The sequence below is a fragment of the Rana temporaria genome, chromosome 1 (genome assembly GCF_905171775.1).
Source record: "Rana temporaria chromosome 1, aRanTem1.1, whole genome shotgun sequence".
In the NCBI taxonomy this organism is placed as follows: Eukaryota; Metazoa; Chordata; class Amphibia; order Anura; family Ranidae; genus Rana; species Rana temporaria.
The window spans coordinates 534,463,377-534,490,656 of record NC_053489.1 but is presented as its reverse complement, the minus strand read 5'-3'; the positions used below and the strand labels follow the sequence as shown (position 1 = coordinate 534,490,656).

Below are 27,280 nucleotides of genomic sequence, written 5' to 3'. Positions count from 1 at the left end.
TTCCCTTGCGGGGCATGCTGGGGGAGAGTATATCTGTGGCGGACACCATTTTCTTTGGTTCTTCGCGGGTTCCAGGTGCGGCACCCACCTTCAGGGTGTGCCCATGCAATGGACCCCGACGATGGCCTACCAGGCTGGGGTCACAGTGGGTTCCCAACTTTATTGAGAAGATCCCAGGCTGTGTGCCGCTCGATGGGGGGTCGGCTTGAGGAGAACCCGGAGGCAGGTTGTCCAACAGGGCTTGAACGAACCATCGGGGATCCGGTGACTGGGACATTGACAGGTACACTTAAACTGTCACCCGGTGACCCTAATCTAACCTACTGGGAGGATTCGCTCAATCCGTTCGGTTCATCTAAAATACTAGGCCTGTGGCAGAGGCCTGTTCCTCCCAGCAACTTAAAGTGACACTTCGGCTGCCAGGCTTGTGGCAGAAGTCTGTCCGAGGGCACTTCACCCACTCTGGCTAGAGTGGCGACGAACTGTAACTACTACTATTATACTACTGAGAGCAGGATTGCTCTTTCTCATATCCAGGCCTGATACTGCAAAGTTCTCTCTCTCGGTTCATCACCCTTTTTGCTTTACCTCATGTTGATGTTGGCCGTGTTGGGTCTGGAAATAAAGCATTTGAAAACCCTTATTCATTGACTGGACATTCGCTCACTACTCTACTCATCAACTACACCCCTAGACAACACTGAAAGGTAACTTAATAAGCCGATCCCAACAACAACCAGCGGCTCCTGAGGGGGTAGCGCTACATATATATATATATGCACACATGTTTTGCCTTTCATTTTGATTTTAAACTGAATAGGCTGGTTTATGAGGTCAAGCAGATCATCACGACAGTCAACAGCCTTCGTGTTTCTCTCGGAAAGGGTTTTCTTAAACAATTTTGTGATGTAGGTATTATAAAGTATTTTTTCCTATACACTGTTCCTTTCACAGAACCACAATAAATAATTGTACATGACCGATAGGTGTGACATAAATCTCCTTCCCAGCTATAGTAACACACATACTGCTTTTACATTTCGGTCCTGTGTAGAACAGACTTTATTTGCTCATTCTAACTATTGAATAATGTCCAAGCACAACACACATTTGTTTTCTCTGCGCTGGTATGTGTGATATTACAGAGTGCTTGGAGAATGATACAATGATGTATGTTCTTTTATGAGTTCGCTCTCTGGGAATCGCCACGGTATAACCAGGAGACCTATTGCGAAGTAAAACGTGGAAGCTGTAATGGAGAAAACCATGAGTCACGTACACAAAACCTCTACCCTCATCCTGCAGGTAATTTTATTTCCTTTATGAGCTAGCATTCTTAGGGCCCATACACATAGGTGTCAGAATGATGGGCTCAGCTTTCTGATTCTGGGGGGAAAAAAAGAATGTTGACCCACTCACACTATGTCATGATTTACACACTGTCATTCCAGTAATTGTAGTTCTTCTCTCCAGCTACCCCTCTACTGGGAGAGAAGTTAGAAATATGGGGCTGACATCAAACGCAGTTTAGGTCATTTAATAAATTTTGGAAAACTCATTTTTTTTGGAACATACATTTACAGGCCACTTTATTAGGTACACCTGTTCAACTGCTTGGTAACACAACTTACTAATCAGCCAATCACATGGCAGCAACTCAGTGCATTTAGTCATCTAGACGTGGGGAAGGCGACTTGCTGAAGTTCAAACTGAGTATTCGAATGGGGAAGAAAGGGGATTTAAGTGACGTTGAACATGGCATGGTTGATGGTGCCAGATGTGTTGGTCTGAGTATTTCAAAAACTATGAACCTACACAGGATTTACATGTACAACCATCTCATGGGTTTACAGAGAATGGTCCAAAAAAGAGAAAATATCCATTGAGCGGTATTTGTGTGGACGAAAATGCCTTGTTGAGGTCAGAGGAGAATGGGCAAACTGGTTTGAGATGATAAAAAGGCAACAGTAACTCAAATAACCACTCATCACAACCAGGGTATGCAGAATGCCATCTCTGAATGCACAGCACATCGAACCTTGATGCAGATGGGCTACAACAGCAGAAGACCACACCAGGTGCCACTCCGGTTGGCTGAAAACAGGAAACCGAGGCACAGACTCACCACAATTGGACAATAGAAGATTGGAAAAACGTTGCCTGGTCTTATAAGTCTCGATTTCAGCTGCAACATTCAGATAATAGGATCAGAATTTGGTGTAAACAACATGAAAGCATTGATCCATCCTGCCTTGCAAGAGAGGGTGGCTACATAAAGTGGAACCAGGAAAATGACTGTAGCAACCCTCTAACAGGAAATCAGATCACAGCAGTACAAAATGTAATTTGGAGATTTGGAGGAGGCTGAGAGCAATATAAGGTCCCTTTTTTGAATAAAAGATACACACTTGAATACATTTTATTTTTTTCTTAAAGTGTTAATTAAGGTAAAATGTTATACTCGCCTGCTTTGTGCAATGGTATTGCACAGAGTGGCCCAATCCACCTCTTCCTGGGTCCCCCTTCAGCGATATTGGCTCCCCCTCTTTCTCGTTTGCCCCATAACATGCTATGGAGGCACAAAGTGTTTGCTTGCTTACGGGCTGTGTCTACGTTTTTCAACCAGGGTGCTGCGGCACCCTGGGGTGCCATAAGGAGGCCTCAGGGGTTCCATGGCAAAAGGATTAAAAAACAAACTGCCCCAACTAAGGCAGGTAGTTAAAATGAGCATTCTTCATTGCTGGCTCAAACCTTGTTTCAACTGCAATGTCAGTCTTGTGTGTTTTGTTTTAGTATGTAATCTCTGGAACTCCGTGCTCTGCGGGCTGCCTGGCTGCGTCCTGCCAACCGATGACATCATTGGTTGCTAAGGAGAGCGTCGGGAGCCCGTCGAGCATCTTTCCTTGTTTGCCCTCAATTGCCTCCATGGTTGAAAAGAAGATACGGGTCGACGGGGGGCGGAGGCTTTACAGGTGGCTGCTATGGCTGATCCAGCAGCTGAAGATGAAGGAGTGCAGCCTTCTAAGTCTTCTTCATGTCAAGTGGTGCGGTAAGTGGCAAAGGACAGAAGCTCCTTCTCACTGACTGACGCCACGTACCGATCACTGACTGAGGCCACGTACTGCTCACTGACTGACGCCACATACTGCTCACTGACTGATGCTGCCACATACCGCTCACTGACTGACGCCACATACCGCTCACTGACTGACGCCACATACCGCTCACTGACTGACGCCACATACCGCTCACTGACTGAAGCCACATACCGCTCACTGACAACACATACCGATCACTGACTGACGACACTTACCGCTCTATGACTGAGCGAAAGGTGGTTCTACAATGTATTGACTCAGGGGGGCTGAATGCACACCACACTTTTCAGATATTTATTTGTAAAAAAAAATATATATATAATTTTTCTTCCACTTCACAATTATGTGCCACTTTGTGTTGGTCTATCACATAAAATCCCAATTTTAAGGCGTATGAATACATTTTCAAGGCACTGTAAGTACGTAACAAACATTGCAAGTGACTACATCTCCATCTTGTGGTGTTAACAAAAGGGCACAGAGTTTTAAAAAGCTTTTCTTTCAAGCAGCAAGTGAGGGTGAAGGAGATGCCAGTGTGCAAAGTTAAAGTAGTAAATGAAATTAAGATTAAAAGTGTTTCTTCCACCTGATCACACACACACTGTGTATATTGTTTACAAAATAATTCTGTGTAAATGCCTGTGTCAGTCAGTGGCATGACAACAGGGCTGAATTTCTGGAGCCATGATTTCACCAACCGTCTTCTCTTGCCCTCCATTATCAGCATTCCATCTCATCAGCTGCACTGACACAAGGGAGCCTTCTAGATCAAATAACTCAGCACTGAAGCTGATCAATAAAAGGTATTTTCACAAAACTCTTTTTCAAATAGTGGGCAGTGTGGGTGTATGAGGAGGAGGAAGCAATGTTTTTACCCTAAATTGTATTAGCCTTTACTTCTCATTTGAAGTATATGTCAAGTATATGATTGCGGGCAATTGCGGGTGCCCGGCGGCCGCCAGGCATGCACACCAGGTCCCGAGCGATGTGGCAGGCACGCACACGCCCCCTAGATGACCGGGAAGCCCAGGACTTCATATGACGTCCACCCAGGATGGGAGATCTTGCTTGATTTATAATGTGATTTATTGGGGTTCCATTATGTGAAACCCATCAAAGATTTCATGACTGGTGAAAATGAAACTTTTACTGCACAACAGAGGCAGAACATAGAAACCTTAAGCCAGGAAAAAGGATTGGAATTCAAACCAAGAACCTCAGTGCTGCTAGGCAGAAGGGCTGACCTGTTGGCCACTGTGCTGCTACATGTGGAACCCTCCTATACATAAATACTGCATTTCTTTGGATATATACGGTAGGTGGTGGAATTACATTAGTCAGGAGTTATTCTTCTTGATTTATCCTGTGATATTTGGTGTGATATTTGGTAATTTTAAATTTGCATTAGCAATGGTATTGTTTGTGTTATGTAAAGATACCTGTGTGAGTTTGGGTAAAGATTTTTGTGAGATGGACAGCAACAAGTGAGAGAGACAGAGAAAAATATATTTTACCAAAACATTAAAACGTTACACATTCTAGCTTTCCTAAAAACAAAATAGATAAAGATGAAGCAAACTTGTTGCAAGGACAATTTCTTTGAGAGAAAGATACATTTCACCTCATCATGAAAAGTATTTGGGGAAGTTACAATTGTACCATTAGAAACAATGGCTGATATTTGCATTGGGCTACATAACCCTGCGCTAATTTTGGTATTTACTATAGAGCAGGGATCTGCAATTAGCGGACCTCCAGCTGTTGCAAAATTACAAGTCCCAGCATGCCTCTGGGTGTCATGCGTCTGAGTCTTGCAATGCCTCATGGGACTTGTAGTTCTGCAACAGCTGGAGGTCCGCTAATTGCATATCCCTGCTATAGCACTTGGTAAAAAAGGCATTGAAGTTAAAATGAGAGCACAGAACATGGAAATGCAATTAATTTAGTAACTATAAATGGCTAAATAACTTTTCTCATCAGCAATATATAGCAATCTTGTGATTTCTATCAGTGCCTGGTTAGAACTTGTAAGAGCATGACTCCTGACCCTCTGTCTGGACAGTGCTGATTGGTCCTGAACCGATCAAATGCACCCTTCCAAAAAGACAAAAAAAAACCTCTCTAGCAATACACACTAAAGTGAGAATGTGCAGAGTGCTCCCAATGCTCTGTTCTATTCAGGAGATGAATTGAGGACAGTGAAAGAAGGGGAGAATCAGAAAAGACAGGATCAAAAGCCTTTCTATGCAATGTGCAAGATTAACCCCTTAGGTTCCACAGTGAGTATAACAAGCATGTTTTACTGCATATACACACTGATTTTATTGTTGTGGGTTTAGAAACACTAAAAGGCATGGTAGAAAGTGCTTGTTTTTACTTTGTATTTATGCTAGATACAGTGCCTAGAAAAAGTATTCACACCCCTTGAAACTTTCCACATTTTGTCATATTACCACCAAAAAAACGTAAATGCATTTTATTGGAATTTTATATGATAGACCAACACAAAGTGGCACATAATTGTGAAGTGGAAGGAAAATGATAAATGGCTTTCAATTTTTTTTACAAGTATATACCTGAAAGGTGTGGCGTGCATTTGTATTCTGCCCCCCTGAGTCAATACTTTTGTAGAATCACCTTTCGCTGCAATTACAGCTGTTAGTCTTTTTGGGTATGTCTCTACCAGCTTTGCACATCTAGAGAGGGTCAACAACCTGTAGATCGGGATATACATAGAGTGCAATCCAGGAGGCCCTTCATGTAATGTTGGAGCTATAGTAGGGAGCAAGAGACGCATAAGCCGATGCCTCCTCTGTAGTGCTGGCTCCTATCCCCAGCAGAGTGATTCCGACTGCACTCCACCTCTTATCCCAGATAGCTGTCTCCAGAGTGGTGCCAGAAGCAGGAAAGAAGATATCTTCAGGTCAGTGTGAAACAATACACTGGGCATAATAGTATAGGGCTGCTTTCAACCTGATGTGCTGCTGTTTAGCCACACCGCCGGGTGCAGGGCAGTGTACCTGCGGGTTTGCTGCACTTAGCCAAATGTGCCAAACTAAACCCCTGTTTTTAACGCATATTGTTAGACGGGTCAATTCGGTTGGTCGCAGGCTGGTCGCAGGCTGGTCGGTAAGTTGAGCTTGGAAATGTATTTGCTTTTGTTTGGCATACGTCTCCTTTTCAGTGTGCCTTGCTGCAAAGACCAGTTATACTGTAGGTGGGGGCAGTGGCCACTTGTTTGTGCTTAGCCATAGACATCTATTATATCCTGCGGGTTTGGTTGACCACCGGAATTAAATCGACGATTGCCATGCAATGCATGCGATTACTACATGGTAGTATAGTAATTAGAGGTTTAAATCAGGTGTGAGGAAGCAACACTGTGCCCAGTGATCTTTGACTTCTCCCATGGTATATCTCCACCTCTTCTGCTGAGATAACTTCTGACAAAGCACTCCGAACAACTGAGATAAAACCACCCTGAAATTTGTGTTGGGGTGGGTGCTATAAATAGATTAATAGAGAGCTTGTCTTGTCACAGCACAGCTCTGCACATTCCTTCCTCTGCCTATAAGGAGAGGGGGGGGGTGCCTTTCCTCCAATCAGCTGTCAGTGTATACCAAGAATCCACTTCTACTGCTAAGGGATTTAGGAGCTACCCCAAAAACGAATAGTAGATATAACAACTCTGGCCCCTTTAGGACCCTCACACATTCCACCGACACACATTCCCCAAATGCGAATGGGAAAGATAGACCCATTTGTAATAAAACAAACATTGATCGATCAGGACTAGATGTAGTTAACTTATCTTCCTATGCTCTTTCCCCTATTGAAACTGAAGTTTTACATTTAGGCTTGAACTTTTGTCCATCGCAAAAGATCGATAAATTTACTTTAGCCAAAGACTTGCATTTATTTGCAAGGAATCTGACCTATAAATATATTTTTGACACTGATAGGGGATGAGTGCAAGATGCAAGACTTCAGGGCCCTGAAGATTCTGATCCAACTACTTGATGAAAATGAAGGATCTGTTGATTCTACTATTAAGGATGAGGAATCCGATCCTGAACCATGTAAATTTAAACCCAAATCGCAGAAGTGTCCAAATCTCCAAACATGCCCTGCAGTTTGGGCATTTTTGAAACGGACTAAAAAGCAAATCGAAAACTTTGTTTTCCAAAGCCATGGATAACAACTTGACTCGTATACAACAGCAGGCACTCACCAAAATTACATGGAATAGTGAATTGATTGTGAAACCCTTCGATAAGGGGGGCAACGTGGTTGTCATGGATAAAGCTCAGTATATCAAAATGTGTAACAAAATTTTAAACAATAAAGATTGGTACAGGGTAGTACCCCAGGAAGATATGATAGAAGCTAGGTCTCAGTATCTCTCAATTATTACAAATTCTTATCAGCAAAATCTCATTGATAAAGACCTACGCGAATAGCTAGAAATCAAATGGCCTATAACTCCAACATTCTATTCGCTGCCAAAAGTTCATAAAAACATAAAAGACCCTCCTGGTCGTCCTATCATTTCAGGCATTGGTAGTCATACAGAAATGGGCAGTAAGTACGTTGATACACAACTACGACCACATGTGATAAGTCTACCCTCATATCTAAAAGATACCCTCGAGTTACTTAGGCCTTGTACACACGGTCGGACGGTCCGATGAAAACGGTCCTCCGGACCGTTTTCATCGGACATGTCCGCTGCCGGATTTTGGTCTGATGTGTGTACACACCATCAGACCAAAATCCCCGCGGACAGCGAACGCGGTGATGTGGCCGCAACGATGACACAGCGACGTGCGCGACCCTGGAAGGTCAATGCTTCCACGCATGGTTCCAGCGGACATGTTTCTTAGCATGTTAAGAAACATTTGTCCGCTGGAAACCTGTCCGCTAGGCCGGGAATCCGGTCCGGTCAGCCGCACAGACGTCCGAACATGTCCGCGGAAATGAGGATCAGTTTCAGCAGACATATTCGGTCGTGTGTACGAGGCCTTAAAGTTATCGAGGGTATCACAGTTCCAGCAGGTGCCATTATGGCAGCGATAGATATCGAGGCACTCTATTCCAGCATCCCCCTTAACAAAGGGGTGGAGGTAGTATCCAATTTTCTGAGAGAACAAGATCATAATAACTGGAAAGTATGTACATTTGTTACAACATTGCTTGAGCATATCCTGACCACCAATATGTTCCTCTTCAACGGCTCCACTTACCTCCAGGTGCAGGGGGTTGCAATGGGGACATCCTGTGCCCCATCGTATGCCAACATGTACCTGGGGGGGTGGGAGAGAGCTGTTTTTTCGGATGACGGCGTGGCGATATACCTCCGCCACATCTTATTGTGGCGGAGGTATATCGACGATGTGCTGGTCATCTGGATGGGGTCAGCTGCCCTATTGTCTGACTTTATGCAATATCTATCTGTTAATGATTTCAATTTGAAATTTACTATTGAGTCAGACACTAGGAGCATTCCATTTCTTGACCTTCGCCTCTTCCTAAATGATGATGGTACATTATTTAGTAATCTATATAGGAAGGAGACTGCGGGTAATACCATCCTTCACTATTCGAGTTCACATCCACGTTCCCTGGTGCGGAGCATCCCTTTCAGCCAATATCTTAGGCTGCGCCGAAATTGCACAAGGGAAGAGGATTTTGAACAGGAAGCACATGCTTAATATTTGCGCTTACTACAGAGAGGATACAGTAAAAAAGTTCTGAAAAGAGCGTATGCTAAGACGAAGCAAAATACACGGGAAACTTTGCTATTTAAATCCAAGAGTAGGGAACCTAACCCCACTCCTAAATTTAGTACCACCTTTAGTACTCATCAGGACACGTTTCGCTAACTGATCAATAATAATTGGCACTTTTTATCGGAGGATTCTATCATCTCCAAATATGTTTCTAATAGACCAGAAATCGTCTATAGGAGATCAAGGTCAATTAGAGATGGCCTTATACATAGCCATCTCTCTCCTGACACATCAGTTCTGGAGGCGTCTGGTGGATTTGGAACATATAAATGTGGCCATTGCGATCAGTGTTCATGGATTCAAGAAGGTGATGGTTGCTCCTTACCAAGAGGTGGTTTCCTTAAATCCAAGGCTTTTGCAGATTGTACTACAATCGGAATTGTAATACTTGGCCACATGCCGATGTGGTGCCTTTTATATCGGCAAAACGAAACGTCCTTTTGCCAAAAGAATTCAGGATCATCTATATTATCTAGATGCTGGCCTTGTATACACTCCAATCTGTAAACATATTGGACTTAATCACAGTTATGACCCGTCATTTGTATTGTTTTTTGTATTGGAGGTCATCCCCTTTCCGGAAAGGGGAGGTGACTTCGATAAGAATATACTTCAACGTGAGGCCAGATGGATCTTTGACCAAAGGGCCACCTATCCACCTGGCCTCAACACCTTTTTATCCTTTAAACCCTTTCTTTAGATGCAGTATCAATGTACTGTTATCCACTTATCAATATAAGGTACCCCTTCTCCTTTTTTGGGATAGTTTTTTAGGTAATCTCTATATACATACAATTCTTATAGTGGTTGATGAATTGTTGTTGAATTTATTACACTAACTACTAATGTCTATTATTATATTGGCATTATTATATCTTGTTATACTTTTTATGTCTATTATGGTATTAAATTATATCAAAATGTAACTTTTTTTTCTCTGCATTACTGATTGTGCCTGACGCCTCCCGCTGGTGTGATGTGCATTATGTCTATGGCTCTGAGTTTGTGCGGATATTTGTGTGCCCCTGTGGAGAGGGGAACGCTATGTGTTCCATCCTCTCTTCCAGCTACGACAGGGTGCGCGCGCACTGTGAGTCTCAGGCGTGCGATCCACGTGTGTATTCCGCGCGTGCGTCCTGTGCACGTGCGTGCGACATGCGTTCCACGTGTGCGGTTCACGTGTGTGCATGCGCCGTGCATGCGCCGTACATGTGGATGCACTGTGCGCGCACGCACTATCAGGGGTGCGCAGACCGGACGTGAAGTCGGAGGTCACGATTGACCTTTCACTTCCGGTGAGAGTGGTAGTTCTAAAGACAGCGCTGACAGTGAACATGTCTTGGGACAAGGAGACACAAGCCCATATTTAGCCGCCAGGCAGCACGGATTGTGCGCCAGTTTGCATAAGATACCCCCTCTGCTGGAAATCAAATATATGCCTTACCATCTTCAGGTAAATATCCCCTACTTTTATATCTGTATGGCTTTACATGGCAATGTGCAATGTACTTCTGGGAGTGTATGCTGGTTGACTTTCTTGTTATACCATCGGTACCCTGCTATAATGACATCTTTATTACGCCTTTTGAATATACTTAAACCCTATCCTTCAGTATTTTCTTTGTGGATAGGGAGGCCAAAACTAGTGGGACATATGATGAGAGGATAGGATGTGGAACTGTGTATGAAGTGGACATTTGGCTCTGGATATATATGTTTTTTATTTATTATCTTTTATCTGTTATTGCCGTGTATTATATTTCATGTCTATTTATCCACTGTCTTAGTCCATCTCACTATCTGTCTATTTACCTGATAGATTATATATCCATCCAAGCATTATATGCTGGGTTATGAAATGTTTTGCATTACATTGGCTTACCTCTGGCATTAATTAATTTAATTTAATAGGTTCCCGGCCACTCACATATTTGCATGTATACCAACTTGATTTAGTTGTGTGTGTCTTATAACGGTTATTACACATAGACATATACATGTTACCTTATTATTTTGTATTTTAATAATTTACTGACTTTTGGTTTGTTGTTGGGGTCTCCACTCGCTCTAATATCTGCACATCATCTGACCAAGTGGATATGACTACCACTGGTCAGTGCCTTGGCATTTTTGCTCCCCTCGTTCTGGCACATATAACTCCGTTATTAGCAGAATTGGTGAGCACACAGTAATTTTCACTTTACTGATATAAATATGTAATGTGCTATATTATATTATTTGATGTGTATTAATGGCGTATTTTTTATGTCACACACAGACCACATAATCCAAAAGAAAAGTTGCAAGGCCCTGGCGAAGCACCTTTGTGCGAAACTTGTTGGCTACCTGCATACTGTCATTTATCCTGCTTTTGTAACTACTGTGGTCCATATTAATCTTTGGAATTGTTTTTAATAAGCATTATTAAATTTTGATAAATTTTCATAAAATCATCTGTGTTTAGCGTGCTTGCCTTTTTACAGCATTTGACACTTCTCACTTTAAAATCCCTTAATTTGGGAGAGTGGTTATCTCTCCCAAATTGTTTATTTTTTCTTTTTATTTGATTCTAATCATGAGACTGTGAGAGTATGTGATCTGGACCTGTAAACAATCCCACTATCTTTCTTTTTTATGCTGAATGAGGAAATAAAAATTCTAACACGATGTTAGTATTCTAAACAATATAGCAAGCTGAAGACAGCATATATACATGTAAAACTTATGTAGTGAGATTTGTTTCATCTCTGTGTATCATCTGAAGCTGTTCACTTCACTGGGTATAGGAGAGGGTTTACATCCATTTTAATGTGTTGTTAACATGAGCAATTAGCTGATTTTACTTGCTTACTGCCAGAGCCTCAATTATTATACTGGTAAATGGTGACCGGTGAAGTGGACCTCCCCACTCTTTGTGTCTGGCTCATGTTGTAGCTCTTTGTATGAGGTGTGATCTCACCAGAGCCGTAGACATTGTGCTCGGCAGAGATCCCTGGATGGAGACACTCAGGTGGAGGTTGCCTAGCAACTTTCACAGAGAACAAGGAAATGTGCTGTTCTGTCTATCAGACGCTCCATTCTTCGGTAATTGGAAATGAAGGAAGAGAGGCTTTTCAAAAAAATAAATACATAAATATGTGTCCCGACACACTGGGCAGAGACAAGTGCTTGTCTGGAATCGCTAATTCCTGCTGTCTAGATCTCTGAGCTAATAGAAGCTGGATCATTCAAAGCAGATTATCAAATGTACTTTATACACTTTTGCTAAATGGTGGCTGTTTTATTTTGACACTTGTTAAACCTAACATGCAACACAATTCATTAATATTATTTACAGCTCAATCTGATATTATTATTATACCTGCTCACTTGCAGTGGTGGCTGGTGCTCCATTTTGGGGGGGGGGGGGGCGCAAACAAACCACTCGCCACCAAACCCCCACACACCATTTGGTCGACTACCCCCCGTCACTTGCTTATCCGTCCACCAGCCCCACTCTTACCCCATCTAGGTCACGGGCAGCTTCGACTCCTTTGGGAACAAAGAATGGCGGCACATCCAGAAGTAGAATCAAAAGAATTTATTGAAAGTCCATAAAATCAAGCGAACATGACAAACATCAATCCAAAAAAGGTGCGCATTTCACACAGACATGCTTACTCATCACATCCTTTCTGCGTCTCCTCCTCAGCAGCTTCCTCCTTGGCGGCCAATACAGGTTATGGTTCCACTGAGCACCAGAAGATGAGCTGGTATATATATCCCCTGGGCATGTCCTGGAGTCCATGGGAAGATGGTAGTTCAAGGAGTTGTAAGAGACCAGGGAATTGTGAGAGTTAAAGTGATTCTAAACCATTCAATTTTTTTGTTAAATAACAAACATTATACACTTACCTGCTCTGTAGAATGGTTTTGCACACAGCACCCCCCGATCCTCCTCCTCTTCTGGGGTCCCCCCCCTACGGGACTCTACGTTCCTCCCACTTTCGAGTACCTCCCCAGCAAGCCGATTGCTAATGGAGGTACTTGTGCAGGCTCAGCAACAGCAACAGAAGCCAATGATTACTGCTACTATCAATCTGTCCTGTGAGGAGGGAGAGAGCGACTGCTTTCCTGCACAACACTGGATTGAGATCAGGTCCTTAAAAATATAAGGGGGTGGAAATCTTGGAAACCGTTTTTTTACCTTAATTTCAGTGAATGATTACCTAAACCACTTAAGGACCTTGCCTGTTTTTCAGATTTGGCGTTTACAAGATTAAAACAAGATTTTTTTTTGCTAGAAAATTACTTAAAACCCCCAAACATTATATATTATTTTTCTAACACCCTAGAGAATAAAATGGCGGTCATTGCAATACTTTTTGTCACACCGTATTTGCGCAGTGGTCTTACTAGCGCACTTTTTTTGGAAAAAAATCACTTTTTTTAATTAAAAAATAAGACATCAGTAATGTTAGCCCAATTTTTCTATATATTGTGAAAGATAATGTTACGCCGAGTAAAATGATACCCAACATGCCACGATTCAAAATTGCGCCCACTCGTGGAATGGCGTCAAACTTTTACCCTTAAAAATCTCCATAGGCGACGTTTAAAAAATTCTATAAGTTGCATCTTTTGAGCTACAGAGAAGGTCTAGGGCTAGAATTATTGCTCTAACGATCGCGGTGATACCTCACTTGTGTGGTTTGAACACTTTTTTTATATGTGGGCGCTACTCACATATGCGTTCGCTTCTGCGCGCGAGCTCGTCTGCACGGGGCGCTTTAAAAAAAAATTTTTTTGTTTTCTTATTTATTTTTATTTATTTAATTAATTTTTACACTATAAAAAAAAATAAAAATGGATCACTTTTATTCCTATTACAAGGAATGTAAACATCCCTTGTAATAGAAAAAAACCTTACAGGTCCTCTTAAATATGAGATCTGGGGTCAAAAAGACCTCAGATCTCCTATTTAGACTTTAAATGCAAAAAAAAAAAATGTGTCATTTGAAAAAATGTGTCATTTGAAAAAATGACAACAAGAAAATATTGCTTTAAGAAGCATGGGAGGAAGTGACGTTTTGACGTCGCTTTCGCCCTGCTATGCTGTGGGGATGGGTGGGGGCCATCTTGCCCTCACTCGTATCTCAGCAGAGCAGGAGAGAGGACCCGATCGCTGCCGATGGCTTCGGTAAGCGGAGGAGGGCGCCGATAACGGTGATCTTGCGGCGAATCCGCCACGGAGACCACCATTATCGTTTACAGGACCCCTCACTGAAAAGATGAATATCTCGGTTGTGGCAGCAGCTGCTGCCGTTACCAACATATCCATCTTTAAAAGCATGACGTATATATACAGTGAGGGGTCACGGAGTTTCCGAAAGGAGCCAAACATGTAAAGGGGCGAGTCGGCTCTACACGGCGCCTGAGCACCGACTAGGAGCCGTGTAGAGCTGACTGCGCAGGAGCCATATAGAGCCGACTCGCAGCTTTACCTGTTCGGCTCCTTTCGGAAACTCTGTGACGCTCCTACGCAATACGGGGGGCGGGGCATTATCCGCCGGGGGGAACATTTTCTGATAGACATCAATCATCTGGGCGAACGCCCAGATTACATTACGGCTTAGCTTGGAAACGCCTACCTACTCCCGCGGGAGAAGTACCCGGAAGCCGGTTTGCAAATATAAATTATAAGGTATGTACAGCCTAAAAAAAAATAAAAAATGCCGACTGTACATGCTGGTAGTATAAAGAATTTGGTCTTATATAAATGTTATTTGGGTGAACCTCCGCTTTTCTGTGGTTAAGAACCACTTTAAATGAGCCTGCACCCTAAGGAATGTGACTAAAGGGGCACACTGCTACAGTATCAGAAGGAGGGTTCAGGTTTTCGTAAAGTAGTAGGATAGGAATACCATGCTTGAGAGCAGGCCAGACACTGCTTGCATATAGACCTATTTTATAAATTATAAGCTATGACTGAATGACCTACCGTAAATCATTAAAAGAAATTGTCGCATAATCTCTTTCAATGATTTAGGTCATTCAATAATTTTTTGATTTAACATGAGGATGTGTTTTGAAATAGTTATATTTATAATATTTTTACTCCTTTTTATTATATATTTTTTTTACCTGTTTTTTTGCTTTCCCTAGAGGCAGTATTTTTGTGTAATATATTGTTTTATTTTGATCCATTATATTGCTGTTATATTCAATCTTGTTTTGTTAACTTGTATTTAGTTTGTACATGTTTTTATTGTAATTACATGAAGATATTTTATGAGGTCCTGAAGAAGCGGATGTTCCCGTGAAACGTGTTGACCCTATCGCAGCGATCTTTTTGGCATCCTAACAGGAATATCAAGGTATTGGTTGTTTGTGTGATCATAACCTCAAATGTTCATTAATGACTTGTTTTTAACAATTATTTGTATGTGTCACATATATGAATTAATAAAATTGGATGACGTCTTTTTAAATTGGGTTGAGTTTACTATTGGAGACATATGTAAAGGCCCTTTTTTTTTTTTGTGAGTCACAAATAGGGAGGTTGCCTCCTCTGGTAAGAGTTTATACTGGATTAAGGTCACCACATATGTGTTTATTTCATAGATAAAAAATAGGTTGAACTACAGAAACCCTCTATTGCTGTGTCTAATGAGACACATACTTTACCTTATTTAACAAGGTACTTGAATAAAATATTTGGCGATTACGTATAACCAGTTACGCGCACACAATGTCATACAGCAGCATTTTTAGCATAAATGTCACATCATGTTTTATAAATAAGCACTTTGTGTTCCTGTAAAAAAGGAAATTCTTAAAGGCCTATATTTTGCCCAATTTCTGTGTTCCACTGACCACTATCAGTTTTATCCACTATTAATGAGATCTTCATGGTCACCCCGGTGACACTGTTGCCGGGGAGATATTGTTTGGCTAAGGGACAGGGAGCAGAGTCCTATTACACTGTTCAGTGACTGCTGGCTGATCAGGCTCCAGCCTTCCTTCATTCATACAGACTTACTGAATGTCCCATGTCTTTTAGCTGCCAAGTCCTACATCATGCAGAACCATCATGGCCGGCCCTCCACATCTTACTCCTGCCGACCTCAATATGAATCAGGAAAAAGGATGCTTTATACAGGTAAATTGCAACAATAGATTGGGAAACCCTCAATACTAACATCATAAAATTAAAGACTGTGGGTCAGATCCTCAAAGACATTACGCCGGCGTATCTGTTGATACGCCGCGTAATTTCAAAATTTTGCGCGTCGTATCTTTTGGTTGGTATCCACCAAACAGATACGACGGCAAGATGCAATTTTCCGGCGGCCGCTGGCTGGCGTTTCAGTCGTTTTCCGCGTCGAGTATGCAAATTAGCTATTTCCGACGATCCACGAATGTACGAGCGGCCGTCGCATTTTGTTACGTCGTTTTTGTTCGGCTTTTTCCGGCGTATAGTTAAAGCTGCTATTTAAGTATGGCCGTCGTTCCCGCGTATAATTTTAAATATTCAACGTCGTTTGCATAAGTCGTCCATGAATGGCACGTCGAAAACACTGATGTCCTTGCGACGCCATTTGGAGCAATGCACCCTGGGAGTTTTGACGGACGGGTGAATGCGCAGTTCGTTCGGCGCGGGGACGAGCTTCATTTAAATGAAACACGCCCCTACTCGCCGCACTTGAATTCCGCACCCTTACGCCTCGAGAGATAGACTACGCCGCCGTAACTTACGGCGCAAATTCTTTCAGGATTCAAAAACCAAACCTGAATAAGTTCTCCCAGATCTTTGTGGATCTGCCCCTGTATGTGCTCTTTGAGTTCCATAGGATCACCATGCTGTACAGCAGGCTGAGACACATTTGTTTTTTAAAATCCTGCTGTAATTGCCATGTAGTTAGCTATAGAAAGTCAATAGGCATGGCTGCTTTTATTTAAATAACCCACCAAATTGGATACATATTTTTGGTAGATTCTAGTACATATCCTAAATATCACTTTTTATGTGGGCTGATCCTATTAATTCTTTGCTATTTTGCAGAGGAAAGCATATCATTTGCATTGAATCTCCATGGAGTCAATTTCTTGCTATTTCTCTGTGCTTGCATGCTGCAGAGAAATATTCAACATGGCAGCACCCCGACTGAATTAAATGTCACGTACAGTAATCAAGACATTGAGAAATGTGTCAATAAACGGTACTGTTTAGTTAGTATATAAATATAACTTTTTTTGAAGGTAAAATACGGTTCACCATTACAAAAACTGCCTATGCAGATGTAGCGCCTGTGTACTTTTCAGTACAGGTGCTATGTCAAATTTAGTGGGATGAGAGAGTTATTTGCTCTCATCCAGTTTGATTTGTTTAAATTTGGCTGTTGCCAGCCCTGAACTGTCCTGTGGGTCATTCTGTGCTCCAGAGATGCAGTTCCATCTCTGGGAGGCAGGTGGCGCCAGAGGGGTCCAGGCGGAGGCGCCTTTTCTCCATCAGCCAATCAGAGGAGTGTTTCCCTCGCGGGGCATGCTGGGGGAGGGTATTTCTGTGGCACACTACATTTTGTGGGTGTCTTCGCGGGTTCCTGGTTCGGCACCCACCTTAAGGGTGTGCGCACATCACGGGCCCCGGCGATATGGCCTACCAGGCCGAGGCGCACGTGCTACGCGGAGTTCCTGACTCTGGGCTCTCATGGCCCGGAGCAACTGATGCTGCAAAGGGGCCCCAGTGACTTAATGGGTCCCCCATCTCTTGTCAAGAGGATCCCAAGCGAGTTGTGCTGTTCGATGGGGAGTCGGTCTGAGGTGACCCCGGAGGCAGGTGATCCAACAGGGCTTAGACGAACCATCGGGGATCTGGGTGACCGGACACTGACAGGTTGTATGCTGCAAACTGTCAGTTGGTGACCCAAGGACAAGAAGGCTACCTGAGGGAGATTCAGGCAAGAATTATTGACTGGGAGGATTCGCTCTATGCTATCTGGACATTCCGTTATTGCTCCTCCATCATCATCATCATCCCTAGACACATCACAGAGGTAACATAATTATGCCGATCCCAAATCTAACCAGAGGGGGTAGCGCTACACAGATAAGGGGTGTTTGTAGATAAAAACAAACTGTGCAGCTCTATTCCTACCCCTTGAAATTTTCCAGTTTGTCATGTTACAACCAAAAATGCAAATGTATTTTATTGGGATTGTATGTGATAGACCAACACAAAGTGTCACATAATTGTAATGTAGAAGGAAAATGATAAATGGTTTTCAAAATGTTTTACACAAAAAATCTGTGTGGCGGGCATTTGTATTAGGCCCCATTGCTCTGATACCCCAAACAGCACCACCATGAAGGCCAAGACAGGTCAGGGAACCAACTAGGTTCACATTTAAGCATTTCTCTGTGGCTGTGTTTGAATGGGTTGCTGTACTTGTGGGAAATGCAGTAAAAAAGTTCCTGACCTTTTAAAAAAAATATGGCTGCCGGGAAACCGTATGGTGCTTTCTGCACACCAGAAACACGTACCAGGTTTTCCAATGTGTGGGAGTGCCATTAAGGCTGCATTCACACCTGAGCGTTTTGTCGCCTGAAGCGCGACGCTCAAAAACGCTAGAGGGGAAAAAATACATTATTCCCTATGGAGATGGTTCACATCTCCAAAACGCCTGACGCCGAACGCCTGAAGCTCAAACAAGTTCCGAACCCTTTTTTGTGCGTATCGGGCGGTTTGGGCGTTTTTGAGCATTTCCATTTCCCATAGAAAGTAATGGAAATGCTCGATTCAAGCGACTAGCGTTTTGTCGCTTTAATCAATAGAACATTTCACCCAGGCAGAAGATAAAAAAAATCTACCAACATAGCAACAAGTGATGTAAAGATGATCATTTTCCCTATTGGCTAAAATAAAAAACGTCTAAGTACAAAAACGTTGGACGACGCTGTATGTAAAACGCGCAAATAAGCATGAATACGTGCGACAAAACGTCGGAAAAAACGACCGAACGACCTACGCTCAGGTGTGAATGCAGCCTAAGAATTAATAGCACCTTTTGTGCGTCTCTTAAACAGCAATTTATCCACCTTCCCGCACCTTTCATAGTGTGAACCTAGCCTTAAAGTGGTCTTAAAGATTCGATTAAAAATAAAAATAAAATAACAAACATGTTGCTTACCTCCGCTGTGCAGATTGTTTTGCACAGAGTGGCCCCGAGCCTCGTCTTCTGGGGTCCCTCGGCGGCTGTCTTGGTTCCTCCGAGCTTTCCCAAGGGGGTTACCTTGCGGGCGTGCTCCCGAGTCCTGTATTCGGCATCCATAGACGGCAACTACAAGACTTGGTCCCGGCCCTCTTGTCTTTGTTGTTGATTGACAGCAGCACGAGCCAATGACTGCGCTGCCATCAATCTATCCAATGAAGCCAGCGCGTTCTTGACGTGAGACTTTTGAGGGCTCAGGTAAGTAAAGGGGGGGGGGCTGTAGGCATTGGATGTTTTTTTACCTTAATGTTTGCATTAAGGTGAAAAAACACAAAGCTTTACAACCACTTTAAGGCTGGGTTCACACTACAGCACGCAGCGGCTCACAGCAGGAGTCCGGAGCTTCTCCATTCATAGTTTCAGGTCTGATTTCAGCCCAAATTTTGGGCTGAAAGGGACCAAAAGACACACAGGACTCCTGTGCAATTCGCACTGGAGCCACTGTGAAGATGTGTGAACCGGCTCCATAGAGACCCAGTCACAATCTCCTGCTATGCAAATTGGATAGGGGGAAACCCCCATCCAATTCGCAATAGTGTGAACCCAGCCATGTGTGCTCTGTGCTGTTTAGGTATTGGAATACATTACCTTTATCTATGTCAAAGGATGGTCCATATCTAACCCTGATGATCTTTACTCCTGCTTATATTCTGAAATTGTATGATAAGTGTATATTTTAATATCACAAATAATCATACACAATAACTCAGATCATAACTATTTTTTTTATTAATTTTTTTGTATAATAATTTTGTAACAATGATTAGGATGTAAAATGATTAACAAATCCGCAATAGTGACACTACATCCGTTCATATTTTCTGTCAAGCACTTTCTACATATACGGATTTAGAGGATAAATTCACCTTTTGGAGCATGTTACACATTACACCTATATTTTGGATGTGTCCAGCACATGTCTTTCTCACCTCCACCAACAGCCTGCGGGGGATCCTCTACCTGCACCCAATGTCACATTTTTAAAACCGTGTAGCTATGCAGGGCCCCATCCTTCCTGCCCCATCATTGACTCTTAGGAATATATACAGTAAATGAGAGAACTACAACTACTACAAGTCTCATCTTCCACCGTGGGAAATGACTAGTTCTCAATGAATTGCGACGGTACTGATGAGTGGGCTTGTAGTTCATTCAAAAGTCCCACCAACTTTCAAACTGACAGCCTGTACCTAGTTACAGGCTGAAAGCTGCAGGGCTTGTCTGCAGGAGCTTAACCTTGCACCCTTGATAACAGGTCCAATGCTTTGCAGGCTCCCATGGAAAAAATAACTGCACATTTTTTTGCTGAAAAATTTGTAAATTGATAATTTTTTTGGTGAACTTAGCCTTTGTTTTCATGGCTCACATCACATTTTTTGTAGCTTATTTTTATTAGAATTTGTAGCCTTTTGTGTCCGAATTGTAATTGTTTAATACAGTGTGCACTCGCAACACAGGATTCACAGAACACTGTGGGTTTTCAAAAGGGAAAGCAGGACAGAAGCTGCTTGCTTTCAGATACTGAAAGTTTAGATGAAGCTATCTAAATAGAACATACAAGGAGGGTATGGGAAGGAAGCTGGATCACTGCTTCTAAATTTTCAGCTTAAGCTACTGCATTCAGGAAACAGAAGGTTTGTATCATCAAAATAATCTGGAAAACATGAGAAGAGAATCATATAGTATCATTTGCTGTTTCTTTTTTTTTAATACAAAAAAATAATAATGAATCTTCCAAACCTGACCATTATAAAAAAAAAGAAGAACCTACAGTATATACAAAGCACTATACGTCCTTTTTAATATATGCTAGTATCAGTTTAGGTGCATTTAACTTGTTTTCACCAGTGTCATTCATTTATGAGGCTTCACATAAAAGGCCATCTTCCAAGGTACCACATATAGTATGTGTACCTGTGTTTGTGCCAGAATGAACTCCAGAATGCTCTCTTATCATGTAAACCAAGCTATAACCGATTGGCGTTGGGTCTTGTACTAATGATCGGCAAAGGACCTGCTCCTGGTTACATGATCACTGTGATAGTTTGTGATTGGCTATCACAATGATCACTCTTTAGCCTCGTACACACGATCAGTCCATCCGATGAGAACGGTCTGATGGACAGTTGTCATAGGTTAACCGATGAAGCTGACTGATGGTCCGTCGTGCCTACACACCATCGGTTAAAAAACACAACGACGTGCTGAAAAAGTTCAATGCTTCCAAGCATGCGTCGACTTGATTCTGAGCATGCCTGGATTTTTAACCGATGGTTGTGCCTACTAACGATCGTTTTTCCCCATCGGTTAGGAATCCATAGGTTAAATTTAAAGCAAGTTGGCTTTTTTTAACCGATGGTTAAATAACCTATAGGGCCCACACACGATCGGTTTGGACAGATGAAAACGGTCCATCAGACCGTTGTCCTCTGGTTAACCTATCGTGTGTACGAGGCCTCAGTATAACCAATCCTTTAATTTTTTTTTATCTGAATAAAGAAGAAGATGTATTGTATCTGCCATGAGCCAAAGGAGTTGGAGGTAAACAAAAGTCTGTGTGTTTTACCTTCAGTCTGTGTATAAATGGATTAAAGTGCTCTTGCATTATGACCAGTTGGCATCTACATATTTGGATCTACAGTATGTACAATGTGTTACAGCCAAAAGCATGAAGTCTGTAAATTACAGCATTTCTTAGTTTGATATTTTAACATACTGCACAACAATGCAAGCACAGTATGTGCTACTTGTTTGAATAAGGGCTTCCTTTAAAATTATTATATTTATAATGACAATCTCAGATTAATGTCTAAATGATCCATATCAATTAATCTAGTGTTATAGTTGCAGACTGAATACATTAAATACAACCTTATCTTTGTGGCACAAGGCCTTTAATATAGACATAGCTAAGCAACAGATCTCTCTATCAACTATTTCGGACTGCACTCAATATTTACCTGCTTTTTGCACACACGAGAATAAATAATACACGCAAAAGGCTTATGAAGTTTATTGACAATCCCAGTAACCCAATACAAATAATATTGTATGTTTCTAAAAGCATTTGTGGTCAATCTACACAGGCTAGGGTACAGTGTAGAGCCAAGAGAAACACACCTAGCTCCTTTCAAACCTTTGATATTTCTACCCTGAGACAAATAATGCAATGAGAATTAATATTAGTTGTATATACAGAAAAGTGAATTCCATTGAAATTATGTTGATACCTTTTTACTTTGGTGTATTGTTGCAAGACAGGGCCCATGCGCCAGTCAATAATGGTCTCCATGGCTGCCCGCAGCTATATGTGACCAGTACAGTTACACAATAAATATGCGGTGGGTGTCCAAGGCTACATTTGGTCCCTTTTTTAACATTTACAGCCTAATTGAACATTCAGTTTCTATCAGCTAAATATGTTCTGGGTGCATCAAAACACGAAGTGTGAAAAGTCTTACAATTAATTTGATCTAGAAAGCAGCCATAGCCTAAGCCAGGGGTCTCCAAACATTTTAAACAAAGGGCCGGTTTATTGTCCTTCAGACTCTTGGAGGGCCGGACTGGCATCAGTGAGAGTAAACATCTGGTATTAGGGGGAGGAATAGTGCCCCATTGTTGGTATCATAGGGAGGAATAGTGGCCCATTAGTGGTGTCAGTGGGAAAAATGGTGCTCCATTGTCGGTGTCAGATGGCAGAATAATGTCTTGTATCATTGGGAGGGATAGTGCTCCAAGGGCCGGATAAAGGCAAGAAAAGGGCCACATCCGGCCCTCGGGCCGCAGTTTGGAGACCACTGGCCTAAGCAGTTAAACCTGGCTGTTCCCAACCAAACATGCTGCAGAAAAGGACCTTTGCTCTCTCTGCCGAAGAGAGATGTACAACACAACCACTGCTGACAGATGTACAACACAACCACTGCTGAGTCAGCGTCGTGCTCCATAATGAAGAGTTCTAACTCTGACTCAGCAAGGGCAAAGTGACCTTAGCAGAGAGACCACTGTTTCTGCCCAGAGAGCAAGGATCCTTCTCTACAGCTTGCTGGAAAGGCACAGGCTTTTCTACACAGGGAATGGCTGCTTTAAAAATATAACACGCTATAATACTTTGTAAACCTTTTATTGTGATGCACCTGGAATGTATTTAACACATTTTAAAACAAAAAATCTATTTCAGCTTTAAAGGGGTTGTAAAGGTTAGTTTTATATTTTCTAAATAGGTTCCTTTAACCACTTCAGCCCCAGAAGAATTTACCCCCTTCCTTACCAGAGCACTTTTTGCGATTCGGCACTGCGTCACTTTAACTGACAATTGCGCGGTCGTGCGGGATGGCACCCAAACAAAATTGACGTCCTTTTTTCCCCACAAATAGAGCTTTCTTTTGGTGGTATTTGATCACGTCTGTGGTTTTTATTTTTTGCGCTATAAAGAAATTTTTGAAAAAAATGCAATATTTTTTACTTTTTGCTATAATAAATAAAGTGAATAAGTAATGCTGCGCTGTAAAAATGAAATAGGGTGGATATACCTAAGGTAAGGAGGAACTGCTATATCAAGTGTAAAATAAACATGTAAAACATAAAAGCATCAATGAATGAGAATAAATATCTCTGCAAATAAATAACAATATAAATGACATCAAATCCAATAATGTAATAAATACAAAGTGCTGGGTGCAACTGTAATAAAGCATGCACTGCTAGCATAAGTCCTCAAAATAGCATGACTATAAACAAGTGATGCATGTGAAACATATGTGAACTGAAACATAAGTGTTCATGCATAAACGGCAAAACAGATACTGATAAACACAATAGGCATGTGCATTTCGTTTCGTTCCGAATCGAAATTCGGACAAATTTTTCATTATTCGGACATTCGGATGCATACGAATTCCCAAATTGCAATATTAACAAATTTACCGAATCCGAACGAACGTTTTCGATTCCGAATCGAAAACCCGCGGACGAAATTCGAAAAAAAAAAAAAAAAATCGAATTGAATTCGAAAAAATAAATACAAAAAATATTCGAATTTAATTAGAAAAAAATTCTATTGGAAAAGAGACTATTTGTTTTTCTAATCCGGTCGAAATATTTTAGAATTCGACCGGATTTTTCGAAATTCGGTCGAAAACGAACGAATTCCGAAAACGAATTCAACACATGTAACGAACCTAACTTAACGAAATTAATTAAATGACGAATTAAAACTAAACGAAACACATTTTTCACTTTTGCACATGCCTAAAACACAAAGTGCTGGTGCTTGTGCCAAATCATCAACGTGGAAGCTGCTGAAGAAAAGTAAAGGGTTCTGATTTCCTTTGAAATTGATGAGGGTGTACCCTTACCTTACTGCTGTAAGGTAACAGCGTGTATACAATCTGTCTGGGCAGATACAGCAAAGAAGCTCCAGTCGTTTTTACAATGTGATGTGTCCCAATAAGGTACAGCCTCTATAAAAGTAGCATGTAATCAGGCACAAAAACAAAAGAGTGGCGAACTCGCAGACGTCACCTCTGGTACCTGTGATAGACTCTTACGCGTATTCGTCACGATCACATGACTTCCTCAGGAGTAACTAGAGGTAGATTAGAAAAATGTTACTGCGCTGATCTAATTATCCAGAGGTATTTAATCTCTGGGAATATGGACATAAGTGAAATATCAGGGCCACAATGTACCCAATCTTAAGTGTGAATAACCTGAATACAAACAATAAAAAATATAAGAAATATATGAGACATACAAATGTGACACAGTGATTCCAAACTTAAATCATATATCTAGATCAGTGTGTCAGCATACAATCCATATGCCACAGTGCTTCTATGAGAAAAATGGCTGTTGCTGCTACTGACCAACCAAATAGTGAAAACAATACGAAAGATATTACAAAAAAATATATTATATATATATATATATATATATATATATGTGTGTGTAAAAACCCAATATGCGGTACGCCAACTGCACCGTGAGTTGTCCAATAACCAATATTGGAACAAAATAAAATAAATATCAATAAAAGTGAAATAATTATCAAACAACCATACAAATGTGCAATGTGCTGGCTGCACTTAAAAATAGTCCAAATGACAGGCAATCTTGCTCTTATACAATAGGTTCCAGCAAACACAAGGTTCAATGTTGGTAATGCTGTATACAGGAAAGTGCCGCTATCTCTTCCACCCGACAAAGATGTGCCACCATCACCAATGGTTAAAATCAACACTCACCAGACCCCAGATATTATTAGGCTCCAAAGTGGTGTCTTTTCTTTGTCGGTCAGTGGGTGTTGCCTCCTTTTCCCTTTTACAAGGTGTCATCAATTCCTCAAAAACAAGGGGCTCATCATGGTGTAGTATATTAAAATATGTATTTATTTAAAAAAGGTAAAAAAATATAACACTTACAATATAAAGTGCCTCTGACCGGCACTGAGTGTCTTTGGCAGTGTCAACCGTTAAAAGCCGCTGACCAGCATTTAAGTGGCGTCCTAAGAGGTGTGCTTGCCCCGCTGTGCTCCGCATGTATTGCTACAAGGGGTCCGTGCGCGCTGGTGTGCTGCACCCTCAATGTGTGTGTCCAAACAGCCTCTGGTTGGACACACACATTGAGGGTGCAGCACACCAGCGCGCACGGACCCCTTGTAGCAATACATGCGGAGCACAGCGGGGCAAGCACACCTCTTAGGACGCCACTTAAATGCTGGTCAGCGGCTTTTAACGGTTGACACTGCCAAAGACACTCAGTGCCGGTCAGAGGCACTTTATATTGTAAGTGTTATATTTTTTTACCTTTTTTAAATAAATACATATTTTAATATACTACACCATGATGAGCCCCTTGTTTTTGAGGAATTGATGACACCTTGTAAAAGGGAAAAGGAGGCAACACCCACTGACCGACAAAGAAAAGACACCACTTTGGAGCCTAATAATATCTGGGGTCTGGTGAGTGTTGATTTTAACCATTGGTGATGGTGGCACATCTTTGTCGGGTGGAAGAGATAGCGGCACTTTCCTGTATACAGCATTACCAACATTGAACCTTGTGTTTGCTGGAACCTATTGTATAAGAGCAAGATTGCCTGTCATTTGGACTATTTTTAAGTGCAGCCAGCACATTGCACATTTGTATGGTTGTTTGATAATTATTTCACTTTTATTGATATTTATTTTATTTTGTTCCAATATTGGTTATTGGACAACTCACGGTGCAGTTGGCGTACCGCATATTGGGTTTTTACACACACATATATATATATATATATATATATATATAATATATTTTTTTGTAATATCTTTCGTATTGTTTTCACTATTTGGTTGGTCAGTAGCAGCAACAGCCATTTTTCTCATAGAAGCACTGTGGCATATGGATTGTATGCTGACACACTGATCTAGATATATGATTTAAGTTTGGAATCACTGTGTCACATTTGTATGTCTCATATATTTCTTATATTTTTTATTGTTTGTATTCAGGTTATTCACACTTAAGATTGGGTACATTGTGGCCCTGATATTTCACTTATGTCCATATTCCCAGAGATTAAATACCTCTGGATAATTAGATCAGCGCAGTAACATTTTTCTTCTTAGAGCACTATTGACCCCCACTAAGGGCACACAGTACTGCAGCAGATCACAGTTCACATTTATTTATTTATTTATTTTCTTTTGCGCCGGTGACACTCACAACCAGAGGTAGATTAGAGGTGTATTATATAGGGGTGTTCATTTAATTTGGCGAACACCAAAAAACGGGTGCCGGAAGTGGGGCAGCGGTCATCTTCCGAAAGCCGGAAGTGGGGCAGCGGCCATCTTCCGAAAGCCGGAAGTGGGGCAGCGGCCATCTTCCGAAAGCCGGAAGTGGGGCAGCGGCCATCTTCCCAAAGCCGGAAGTGGGGCAGCGGCCATCTTCCCAAAGCCGGAAGTGGGGCAGCGGCCATCTTCCCAAAGCCGGAAGTGGGGCAGCGGCCATCTTCCGAAAACCGGAAGTGGGGCAGCGGCCATTTTCTTGTAGATTATAACCATCAGAGTTCGGAGCACAATATACAGAACCGCTGCTTTTGTCTCTTGAACTCGAACATGATAGGTAAATGATGTCTTGGTGGCAGATGAGATATATTCCT

At 41.9% G+C, this 27,280-nt stretch overlaps 1 protein-coding gene across 2 annotated transcripts in view; it reads left to right on the top strand.

Annotated features, from left to right (window-relative positions):
* The first annotated feature begins 1,162 nt into the window (after nucleotides 1–1,162).
* The window catches only part of C1H4orf45 (chromosome 1 C4orf45 homolog), an 84,273-nt gene continuing 58,155 nt past the window's right edge, over nucleotides 1,163–27,280 (top strand). Inside the window, exons 1-3 of one of the 2 annotated variants that reach the window (XM_040332411.1) lie at nucleotides 1,163–1,305; nucleotides 15,151–15,243; nucleotides 15,930–16,028. In XM_040332411.1, coding sequence (XP_040188345.1) covers nucleotides 15,947–16,028 — 82 coding nt within the window. In that variant the 5' untranslated portion in view covers nucleotides 1,163–1,305; nucleotides 15,151–15,243; nucleotides 15,930–15,946. Of the gene's footprint in view, nucleotides 1,306–10,946; nucleotides 11,065–15,150; nucleotides 15,244–15,929; nucleotides 16,029–27,280 lie in introns of those variants that run through there. The other variant, XM_040332418.1, reaches the window with a different exon arrangement.